At 48.0% G+C, this 12,205-nt stretch overlaps 1 protein-coding gene across 1 annotated transcript in view; it reads left to right on the plus strand.

The window, feature by feature from the left end:
• Nucleotides 1–222: 222 nt before the first annotated feature.
• The window catches only part of LOC119967025, a 28,890-nt gene continuing 16,907 nt past the window's right edge, over nt 223–12,205 (plus strand). Inside the window, exons 1-2 of the mRNA XM_038799028.1 lie at nt 223–450; nt 1,799–1,928. Coding sequence (XP_038654956.1) covers nt 319–450; nt 1,799–1,928 — 262 coding nt within the window. The 5' untranslated portion in view covers nt 223–318. The remainder of the gene's footprint in view (nt 451–1,798; nt 1,929–12,205) is intronic.

The raw sequence follows: 12,205 nt of genomic DNA on the forward strand, positions 1-12,205 counted from the left end.
GGAGGTCAATCCTGAGTATGTGAATTGGAACTAATAATGAAATAGCTGCCGCGGACAGTGCAGACTTCCCAGCAACCAGCACTCACATGGTTAATGATTTCTAAATTCATCACATTTGGGACGAAGAAACATTTCCATAGTTAATTATCTGGGGCATTTCTTCAATGCATGATGTTCATGCCTGTAGCTAAACGTTATTCAAAATCATCTCCCTAAAACAGGATAAAAATCTCTGAGCTCTCTGCTCAAACTGCAGATCGAGCTGAAGGTGCTGAGAGTCATTCAGTGGCTTCACCAGTGATCTGAGCCGACACCAAGATGCTGAGAATCTTCTTAACCGTGTCTGTCCTCTTCTGGAACCAACTCGCTGCACAGAATGCGGTAGACAAGGTGCTCGACCTCTGTGAAGAAGTTGACTGCTTTAAACCCATTTTCGTAATTCAGAGCGGGGTAAGTATAGTTCAGAGTTTACCGCATTCTCTATTGTTTGGACCAGTACAAATGATTTAATGCCTGTTTTTTGGGGTACATGTGCGGCGTTGCGACAGCTCACACGCCAACCCTGAGACATGAGACTGGACTGGAATCGGTCCTCGGCTCTTATTAACATTTTATACAGGAGTTGCCATCGCCTGATTGGTCTTCACTACCAGGTAGAGTAGTAAGGAAAATATCAGGGATTACTTCTCCAGCACCGGATCAAGAGATGGGTCGGTATGGGAACTGGGATGAGTTAGTGAGACAATGTGAAGGAATGTACACTTGGGGATTGTTCCAGCTCCTTCTGTATTCACTGAATCAAACCCACTTTCTGAAAGGAAACTTATAACAGACTTAATGTCACTAAATTGTATCTTCTCAATTTGCGCATAATTGTGCTCTCGTCAGCCAGTGTGCAGGACACGAATGTGATAGGCTGTTCCAATCCGTCGCACATTCGATGCGCAAACACGGCCCCCACTCCGTAAGGGGAAGTGTCACATGTGAGTAGAAGCAACTTGGCTGGTTTGAAATGGGTGAGCAATTTCTTAGAGGGAAATCTCTGTTTCATCTCCATGAATCTCTTCTGGTGCGGTGGGGGGGGGGGCATACCCACTGGTGCCCCTTCTTAACAGCTGGTGGAGCGGGCTGTGCAGTATTGCCATCTCTGTCCGGCAAGGTATTGTCCATTTACCCATCCTGCCTGTACCTGTGGGCTTCTTTGTGTTCTGCTTACAGCTTACATTCCCAGCTAGATTTGTATCATCAGTAAACATGGGTATATTTTACTCAGCTCCTTCAGCTAAGCTAAGTGAAGGGCACAGCTCGTCCCAGCCAGGACCATCTGAAGATGCCGGTTTCTTCCTAGGCCGCCTTTTATCTGATTAAATTAATGGGCCTCCACCCCTCACCGGGCGAGCTCATAATCCACGTGCCCCACAGGTAGATTGGGCGGGTTGTCCCCATGGGTCTTGTGGGGGTTACAAAACTGGGAATGTGTTCATTGTATTGATTCAGTGTAGAAAAACGTCAACAAACTTTTCACTATGTATGTTTATTGTTTTTTAAAAATGGGGAAGGGACAAGGCCCAGAGTGCAGAACACTAAAGTTGACAAAGTGAGAGAGGAATCAAAATTAATCTGGAAGTGCTGATGCCAACAATTCCATCAAAACTCCGAAATCTTTTACATGGTCAGCCCATCCAGGACATGAATACTGTGACCACACCTTGGAACTGAGGACAATCCTCTCAACACTGATCTATTTTGGTGTTAGTTCAGTTGTCATATCGTAATCGATTTTCTCTTCTAATCTTAGAGTTATGATGTAATGAAATTCAAAAGCCACCAATTGGTTGAAACGGAGGTTTCTGGAATGGATATGGAACATGCACTGGAGGTCGGCCTGGGGAAACTTTTCAATTATCTATATTTTAATAATTCTGCAGGTATGTCAGATGTTCTACAGTAGTGCACTCGCCAACATTGAGGGCATTTAAAAGTTTATTGGATAAGCATATGGATGATAATGGCATAGTGTAGGTTAGATAGCCTTTAGTTTTTGACTTCTCATGTTGGTGCAACATCGTGGGCCGAAGGGCCTGTACTGCGCTGTATCGTTCTATGTTCTATGTTCTATGTTCCTTCAAAGTAACAACAGAATATAAAACAACAATTCACTCTTTAACCTGTCACGCTTGAAACGTTCTGTACAGACTGACACACTGACCAAAGAATTCCACCATTGTCAATCCCAGAGTGTTCCTCGTTCACATGTGACTAGTGGGTTGAAGGGTCATTTGGGCTACTTCTTTGAAACCTGCAGGATTTATGTTTCCAGAATCTGGGTAGGTTTCCCACGTGTGCTGGGAGTGAGATTCCAAACTCATGTTCTGACTCCAGCTGTGGCTGTTGAATTTTCCGAGTATAATAAAGGTTCTTTGTCAGGCATGAATCCCACTATTTGAGTCGACATGAACCCGTGTGGAAGCTGATAAACTGCATCTCTCTTAGTTTACCGGATGCTGCGGGAATGCTGGCTCCTGATTGAGACTCGGTGAAAATTCTGCCTTTTTCAAGAGGTTAAAGTCCAACAGGCTTGTCTGGAATCACTAGCTTTCGGAGCGTAGCTCCTTCATCAGGCTCTCCGAAAGCTAGTGATTCCAGATAAACCTATTGGACTTTAACCTGGTGTTGTAAGACATTTTATTTTGCCCACCCCAGTCCAACGCCGGCATCTCCACATCATTGTTCAAGGGGAATCCTGTTTGAAAAACTTCATTTCGATATTTAATGGATAATGGGGATTGTACAGCTGTTGTTGTGTTTATACACTTTCAAAAGGTGTTTGTGAAATTACAATATGATAGCAACATTTAAACGCATGGGTTTAAAGTGATTGGCAGCATTGATACAGAATTATCTCAGTGACAGAAACCAGAGAGTCGTGGTGAACAGTTGTTTTTCAGACTGGGTGAAGTAAATCGCTGGCTTTTAAAGCAGACCAAGCAGGCCAGCAACACGGTTCGATTCCCGTATCAGCCTCCCCAGACAGGACCCCGGAATGTGGTGACTAGGGGCTTTTCAAAGTAACTTCATTGAAGCCTACTCGTGACAATAAGCGGTTTTCATTTCATTTCATCTGCAATAGTATAATTACACTTTGGGTAAATATTAATAATATGGATTTGGGTGTGCAAGGCATAATTTCAACTTTTGCAGGTGGTAAAATAATTGGGTAATGGAGGAGGATGCTAACAGGAAAACCGAAATGAACTAAATCGAACAATTTTACTGCGGTGTCTGTGAATGAATTATTCAATGTTCAATTCACATTTACTCAAATCACCCCAAACCTCGCCTGTTCTCACCCACCTTCCAGTGGAAGCGGAGAAGATAAAATACCTGCCCTTTGACCTCGTCCCTTCCTGAGGCGATGGCGAAGTGGTATTGTCACTGGGCGGGTTATCAAACACCCAGAGCAATGTTCTGGGCACCCAGATTTGAATCCTGCCATGGCAGATGGTGAAATTTGAAATAACAATGTCTGGAAATAAAGGGCCGGGTCGAAGAATCGTCTGGGGGCGACGTGAATCCTGTCTCCGCCGGCTGCCGATTTCTCCGGCGCTGGGGATTTGGCACAGGCGGGAATCGTGCCGCGCCGGTTGGCGGCCACTGGCAGCAGCCCCCCAGCGATTATCCGGCCCATGATGGGCCAAGTGGTCACCCGTTTTCGACCGGACCTGCCGGCGTAAATTAGAGTAGGTACTTACCAGCGGGACCTGGCTGCGCGGTGGCCTCTGAGGTCCTCGGGGTGCATGTGGAGATCTGGCCCTGGGATGTGCCCCCACGGTGGCCTGGCCCGCAATCGGGGTCCACCGATCCGCCGGCGGGCCTGTGCCGTGGGGGCACTCTATTCCTCCACGTCGGCTGCTGTGCTCCTCCGCAATATCCGACGTGGAGATGATCCCCCTGTACATGTGCTCGGCTGATGCCAGCACACGCTGGCACTCCCGCACATGCGCCAACTCACGCCGGCTGGCAAAGGCGCTATGGCGCCGGTTGGCATGATGCCAAGCCCCTTCTGCGCCGGCAGGCAGGGCGCAAACCACTCCGGCGTCAGCCTAACTCCTGAAGGTGCGAAGGATTCCGGTGCCGGTGCCACTCCTCGGCGCCCAAGTTGCCGCCGGAGTTGCCGCCGGTTCGCAGACAATCCTGCCCAATAAGTCAAATGATGATCCATGAAACCATTGTTGATTGTTGGGGAACAAAAACATCTGATTCACTGATATCCTTTCTGGAAGGAAATCTACCAAACTTACCTGACTATCATGTATACAGAACAAGGTAAATGAGCTTGTTGCTCACGTTGAAATTGGCCGGTACGATGTTGTGGGCATCACCAAGAGGTGGCTGCCAGGGGATCAGGGCTGGGATCTAAATATACAAGGATATGTGTCCTATCGAAAGGACAGGTAAATGGGCAAAGAGGGCGGGGTTGCATTGTTAGTAAGGAATGAAGTTAAATCGATAGCAAGGAGCGATATAGGATCAGAAGGCATAGAATTTGTGTGGGTACAGTTGAGCAAGGTAAAAAGATCCTGATGGGAGTTATGAGCAGGCCCCCTAGCAGTAGTCAGGATGTGGGGCATGAAATAAATTGGGAGTTGTGAAAGCATGTAAAATAGGCAATGTTACAATAATCATAGGGGACTTCAATATGCAGGTGAACTGGGAAAATCAGATTGGTAATGGATTCCAAGAAAAGGAATTTGTGGAATGTTTAAGAGATGGTTTGTTGGAGCAGCTTGTAACAGGTGCTACTAGGGAACAGGCAATTCTGGATTTGGTGATGTGTAATGAGGCAGACCTGATTTGGGATCTTAAGGTGAAGGAACCCTTAGGGAGCAGTGACCACAATATGATAGAATTTACCCTGCAGTTTGAGAGGGTGAAGCCGGAATCAGATGTAATGGTATTACAATTAAATAAGGGTAACTGCAAAGACATGAGGGAGGAGCTGGCCAGAGTTGATTGGGGCTGGTTTAGCACAGTGGGCTCAACAGCTGGCTTGTAATGCAGAACAAGGCCAGCAGTGTAGGTTCAATTCCCGCACCGGCCTCCCAGAACAAGCGATGGAATGTGGCGACTAGGGGCTTTTCACAGTAACTTTGTAACTTAATTGAAGCCAACTTGTGACAATAAGCGATTATTATTATTGGAAAAGGAGCCCAGCAGGGAAGACAGTGGCACAACAATGGCCGGTGTTTTTGGTGGTTATTCGGGAGGCACAACAGAAATTCATCGCAAGGAGGAGGAAACATGCTAAGGGGAGGACAAGGCATCCATGCTTGACGAGGGAAGTCAAGGACAGCATGAAAGAAAAAGCATACAAAATGGTGAGGATTAGTGAGAAGCCAGAGGATTAGGAAGCCTTTAAAAGCGAGCAAAGGACAACTAAACAGCAGTAAGGGGAGAGAAGATGAAATGTGAGCACATGCTAGTTAGTAATATAAAGGAAGATAGGAAGAGGTTTTTTCAATATATAAAAGGTAAAAGAGAGGCAGAAATAGACATTGGACCACTGGAAAACTTGGCTGGAGAAGTAATAATAGGAAACAAAGAAATAGCAGACAAACTGAATAGTTACTTTGCATCAGTATTCATAGTGGAAGACACCAGTGGGATGCCAGAGCTCCAGGAGAACCAGGGGGCAGAGGTGAGTGCAGTGACCATTACTAAGGAGAAGGTTTTGGGGAAACTGAAAATCTGAAGGTGGATATGTCACCTGATCGGATGGACTACCCCCAGGGTTCTAAAAGAGATAGCTGAGGAGATTATGGAGACATTGGTGGTGATTTTTCAGGAATCACTTGAGGCAGGAAGGGCCCCAGAGGACTGGAAAGTGGCTAATGTAACATCACTATTTAAGAAGAGAGGGAGGCAGAAGATGGGAAATTATAGGCTGGTTAGCCTGACTTTGGTCATTGGTAAGATTTTAGAGTCCATTATTAAAGATGAGATCGCGGAGTACTTGGAAGTGCATGATAAAATAGGACTGAGTCAGCACGGCTTCGTCAAGGGAAGGTCATGTCTGACAAATCTGGTCTTTGAGGAGGTAACAAGGAAGTTAGACAAAGGAGAACCAATGGACTTGATTTATTTGATTTCCAGAAGGCCTTTGACAAGGTGCAGCACAGGATACTGTTAAATAAGTTACGAGCCCATGGTGTAAAGGGTAAGATCCTGGCATGGATAGAGGATTGGCTGACTGGCAGAAGGCAGAGAGTGGGGATAAAGAGGTCTTTTTCAGGATGGCAGCCGGTGACTAGTGGTGTGCCTCAGGGGTCTGTGCTGGGACCACAACTTTTTACAATATACATTAATGATCTGGAAGAAGGAACTGAAGGCACTGTTGCTAAATTTGCAGATTGTACAAAGATCTGTAGTGGGACAGGTAGTATTGAGGAAGCAAGGGGGCTGCAGAAGGACTTGGACAGGCTAGGAGAGTGGTCAATGAAGTGGCAGATGGAATACAATGTGGAAAAGTGCAAGGTAATGCATTTTGAAAGGAGGAATTTAGGCATAGACTATTTTCCAAATGCGGAAATACTGAGAAAATCAGAAGCACAAAGGAACTTGGGAGACCTTGCTCACGATTCTCTTAAGGTTAATGTGCATGTTCAGTTGGCAGTTAGGAAGGCAAATGCAATGTTAGCATTCATGTCAAGAGGGCTAGAATACAAGACCAGGGATGTACTTCTGAATCTCTATTTGGAGTATTGTGAGCGGTTTTGCGCCTCTTATCTAAGGAAAGATGCGCTGGCCTTGGAAAGGGTCCAGAGGAGGTTCACAAGAATGATCCCTGGAATGAAGAACTTGTCATATGAGGAACGGTTGAGGACTCTGGGTCTGTACTCGTTGGAGTTTTGCAGGATAAGGGGGGATCTTATTGAATCTTACAGGATACTGCGAGGCCTGGATAGAGTGGATGTGGAGAGGATGTTGCCACTTGAAGGAAAAACTAGAACCAGAGGACACCATCTCTGACAGAAGTGACGATCCTTTAAAACAGAGATGAGGAGGATTTTTCATCAGCCAGGTGGTGGTGAATCTGTGGAACTCTTTGCCGCAGAAGGCTGTGGTGGCCAATTCACTGAGTGTCTTTAAGACAGAGATAGATAGGTTCTTGATTAATAAGGGATCAGGGGTTATGGGGAGAAGGCAGGAGAATGGGGATCAGAAAAGTATCAACCATGATTGAATGTGTAACAGACTCGATGGGCTGAGTGGCCTAATTCTGCATCTATGTCTTATGGTCTTATAGTCTTAACTTCCCTCTGAAATGGCCTAACAAGCCACTCAGTTCAAGGGCAATTTGGGGATGGGCAAAAAAGGCTGTTCTTGCCGACAATGTCCACACCCAATCAATAAAAAAAGAAACACTCTTTCCAAACTCATTCTACCGATTTGTGCACTGTTTTCATTGCCCTCCATGTGGCCTTCTTCCCGTAGCTTCCTTTTAGACTTGCCTCTTAAATGCCTCAATTAAATCTGCCTTCACCACACTCACAGGCAGTGCTTCCAGATCCTAACCAGGAACTGCGTTAAAACAGCCTCCTGCACTCCAGGAGAAAAGTCCCAGCCTATCGAGCCTCTGTGCTTTCTGACTCTGAATAATTTCCCACCTCCCCAGTCACAGACTGATTCCTGGGAAACCAGGATGGACGTTTGAGGAGGGTTTGAGTCAGTTGTGATTGTATTTACTGAAGTTCATAAAAATGAAGGGGAATCTCATAGAAACGTATAACATTCTAACAGGACGAGAGAGGGTAGATTCAGGAATGATGGGTGGGATTCCCTCATCCTGGGGCTAAGCATTGATGCTGTTGTAAATGCTGCAGCGTTTTACGGCCCATCAACAGGCCCTGGGAACATTGATCCTGTGCCTCACAGGGGGCCAGAACGGCACTAGGGAGCCTCATGACGCTCAAGCTGCCGATACGGCCATCAGAACGGGCGCCGTGGGTCCGCGCATGCGCTCTACGGCTGGCACGAGTTTGCACATACATGTTACGGCCAGCAAGAGTTTGCCTTCTCCGCTCCGGCACCGACGCAACATGGCAGAGAGCAATAGGAGCCCGGCACGGAGGAATACAGGCCCCCACCAGGATAAGCCCGCCAACCGATCGGTGGGCAGGCCAGGCACCCCCCCCGGGGTTGGATCGCCCCCACCAGGCCGCCCTCGCAATATCAAGGCCAAGGTCCCGCCGAGTTGGAACACATGAGAACGGCGCCGGCGGGACTCGGCCTAACTCGGCCCATTGCGTGCAGAGAATCGCCAGACCCCGACCGGCGCTACGCCGACTGCGCCGGCGCCAATGGCACGGGGTCGGAGAATCCCGCCCGATGTTCCTGATGGTGGGTGTGTCCAGAACCAGGGGTCACAGTCTGAGGATATTGGGTTGATCATTTCAGACTAAGATGAGGAGAAATTTGTTCACCCAGAGAGTGGTAAACCTGTGCAACTCGCTATCACAGGAATCAGCGGAGGACAAAGCATTTTATGTTTTCCAGGAGTTAGGTACAACACTAGGCGCTAAACAGATCAAAAGATGTGGGGGGAAAAGGGAACATATTACTGAGCCATGATCATATTGCCGGAACAGATTCGAAGGGCCGGAAGGCCTACTCCGGCTTCTATTTTCCATGTTTCTGTGTGCAACCTTACCCAGTCTTTCCTCCCCACAATCGTGTGCCTCTGTGAACCCCTCCCCTGTCTTCCCACCCCACAGAAAAAGGTTGGCCCTCCTGCCTCATCCCTTGCCCATGACTTGACTCATAAAGCACTCTCCCCTCACTGTCGCAACCCCCCCCCCCCCCCCCCCCCCCCTTGTACTCAAGTCTTTGCCGTCTGGCCCCTTCCACCCCCACCAGCCCCATCTTACCATCTGTCTGAAATGGAGAAACTTGTCTCTGAATCCCCCAATCCTGCTTGACCTCCCCCTGGTCTTGCCTGCGGAGCCTGGCACAGAGTCGGAGCATCCGCAAACTCAGCGCTCTGAAAGGCAGGTGACCGTACTGTGAGGTCACAAAGGAACTGCCATTCACCAGCTGCTTATATACTTCCAGCTGGTGATCATTCCCGCTGCTCTAATTAGCCACTGGGCTGGGCTTTTGATTTGGAGTGGGGGAAGGGGGGGATGCAGGTGAGCTGCCGTTTTAAGACGACCCAACCCACCAGGAAACTCTGGAGAGGACAACTGCTGTCTATTTTTAGCTCAGAGGGAAACTGATTTTTGGCCAACTGCCAAATTTCTCAAATGTGGCAGGACAATTTGAGAAGGTGGATTTAAAAAGTTATAGAGTCACAGGAACCTCCAGCACAGAAAGATCTGTCAGCCCACCGTGTCTGCACCAGTCAAAAAAAACCAGCTAACTATTCTAATCCCATTTTCCAGCACTTGGCCCACAGCCTTGGCTGCCTCGGATCGCAACTGCACATCTTCAATCTTATTAGAGTTGTTGTGTTATGTTGTTTGGAATAACACAGGCTGCCACTTGGTGCAGTTTTAAGGAAAAGATGCTCCAGACTTTGAAATGAGTTCAATGTGTTTATTGAACTATTAGCACAGTTCTCACTGAGTTCGACTCTCTGCGAACCTAATTGTAGTAACTCAGTCTAACTGAACCAGCCTTGCTCTAAGCCACGTGCTGGGGTGTGATGCTGAGGATACACCCTGTCTCACTCTGTAGATGTTGGTCTGTGGAAAGAGGCGGGGTATGATTGCCTCATCCCTTTTATAGTGAGATACCACCCCTGAGTGTCCTGACTGCTCATTGGTCGTGTCCTCTTCTAAGTGTTCATTAGCTGCATGTTTGCATATCATAACATCTCCCCCTTTTTTATGTTTTTTTGGTGTATGTGAATGGAAGTACATGTGAATGAGTCTGTCTAACGTGACTGACTGAGGAATACAGAACAGAGCAAACAAAACAAATGTTCATAAGTCCAGTCTCTAGGGCTTGCGTCTTATCCTGGTTGACCGCCAGAGAGGTGGTGGAGGGGATGACGGCACATTGACAGGCGGGATGGAAGCCTGACTGGTGGCCTCGTGGCTTGAGGTATCTGGAGGTGGCAATTCAACATGTGGAAGTGGAGGGGAAAGTGATTGTGGGCAAGCAACTTTGCGCAGTGCCCGTCGATTCCTTCGCACGCTGGCGCCATCAACCATACGTACAACATAAGAACGGGGCGCGGCCTGTCGAACAGCGACAGCCGGAGCAGACCACCCACCATCCGGTATCTTGATCCTGACAGTGTCTGCCGGGGATAGCATGGCCAGATCGGAGGCATGGGCATCATAGCCCTTTTTTTGACGGTCTTGAAGCTGCTGCATCTTCTGCAGCACCGGGAGGTGATCAAGGTTGGGCAGGTGTATGGCTGGAAGCGTCGTTGACAGGAGTTGAGCCACCGATCTGGCCGTCCTATCCCCGGACAATGGAGTTGCCCTGTACGCGAGCAGTGCAAGGTGTATGTCGGAAGCAGAGTCCGCGAACTTGCAGATGAGTTATTTAGCAATGTGCCCCCCTTTCTTGACTTTTCCATGCGGACTGGAGGTGACATGGTTGAAATTGTATAACCTGGCAAACATAGACCATTCTCGACTGTTAAAGCACGGGCCATTGTCGCTCATGACGGTGATTGGGATGCCATGCCTTGAGAACGCCTCCTTACAGGCTTTGATGACAGTCCGTGAGGTGAGCTCTTGTAGCTTCAGCACCTCTGGGTAGTTTGAGAAGTAGTCAATGGTCAATATGTAGTCGCGTCATTAGCATGGAAGAGGTTGATGCCAATCTTGGACCACGGAGAGGTCTCTTGGTCATGTGGTTGGAGCGTCTCCTTGCTCTGCCCTGGTTGGAATTGCTGACAGGTAGCCCAGTTCAGGACCATGTTCGTGATGTCCTGGCTGATGCCGGGCCAGCTTGCCTGGCTCTGCGTCTGCACTTCTCGACGCCCAGGTGTCCCTCATGAATCTGGTGCAGCACCAAGCTCTGGAGACTGAGTGGAATGACAATCCTGTCCAGCTTGAGAAGGATGGCATCGCTATCGATCACCGTCAGGTCATCCTTAAGATGAGCTCCTTGCCAGGCGTGTACACCAAATTGAAGTCATGCCTCCTAAGTTTAAGCAGGATTCTCTGCAACCGAGGCATCATGTCGTTCAGGTCCTTATGGATGATGTGGGCCAGAGGCCGATGATTCGTCTCGACAGTGAATGTCGGCAGGCCATAGACATAATCATGAAATTTGAGGATGCCGGTCAGAAGACCTAAGCACTCCTTCTCAATCTGTGCATATCTGGTTTCAGTGGGTGTCATTGCCCGTGACACGTAAGCTACTGGTGCCTAGGATGATGTGTCATCTCATTGAACCAACGCCGCACCAATACCATCCTGACTCGCATCTGCGAGTTACGAACACTGTTTGCAAAATGTTCACAAATGATCCTTCAGCCATTTGCTCAACAACGTTACCTAAAATTAAGACCAGGACCGCTCCCTCTCTTGTAGGGCCTACAGGGGCTGGTTTAGCTCACTGGGCTAAATCACTGGCTTTTAAAGCAGACCAAGCAGCACGGTTCGATTCCCGTACCAGCCTCCCCGGACAGGTGCCGGAATGTGGCGACTAGGGGCTTTTCACAGTAACTTCATTGAAGCCTACTCGTGACAATAAGCGATTATCATTTCATTTCTCCTTACTGGCTTAAAGCATTCTCCTGGTTGCATGTTAAGAATTCTGCTCCCTCTAAACCTTTCACACTTTGACTACCACAGTTAATATTGAGGAAGCTGAAATGTCCACTGTCACTGCCCTATTACTTTTACACCTCTGAGATCTGTCCACATACCTGCTATTCTATTTCTCTCGGTCTGCTTGTGGGCCTGGAGAACACTCCCATCAATCTGATTGCTCCTTCTCGGTTTTTAAGTTCTATCCAGCTGGCTTCAGTCGAAGTGCCTTACAAGGTGTTGTCCCTCCTTACTGCTGTATTTGATTCCCTGATCACAATTGCCACACCTCACTTGCCATATCTCACTTGAAAATCCTGTATCCTGGAATATTGAGCTGTCAATCCCATCCCTCTCTCAACCATATCTCAGTGACATCATGAAATCATATCCCCATGTTTTAATTTGTGCCCTAAATTCATCTCCCTGGGTTC

This window comes from Scyliorhinus canicula, chromosome 6 (genome assembly GCF_902713615.1).
Source record: "Scyliorhinus canicula chromosome 6, sScyCan1.1, whole genome shotgun sequence".
Lineage (NCBI taxonomy): Eukaryota > Metazoa > Chordata > Chondrichthyes > Carcharhiniformes > Scyliorhinidae > Scyliorhinus > Scyliorhinus canicula.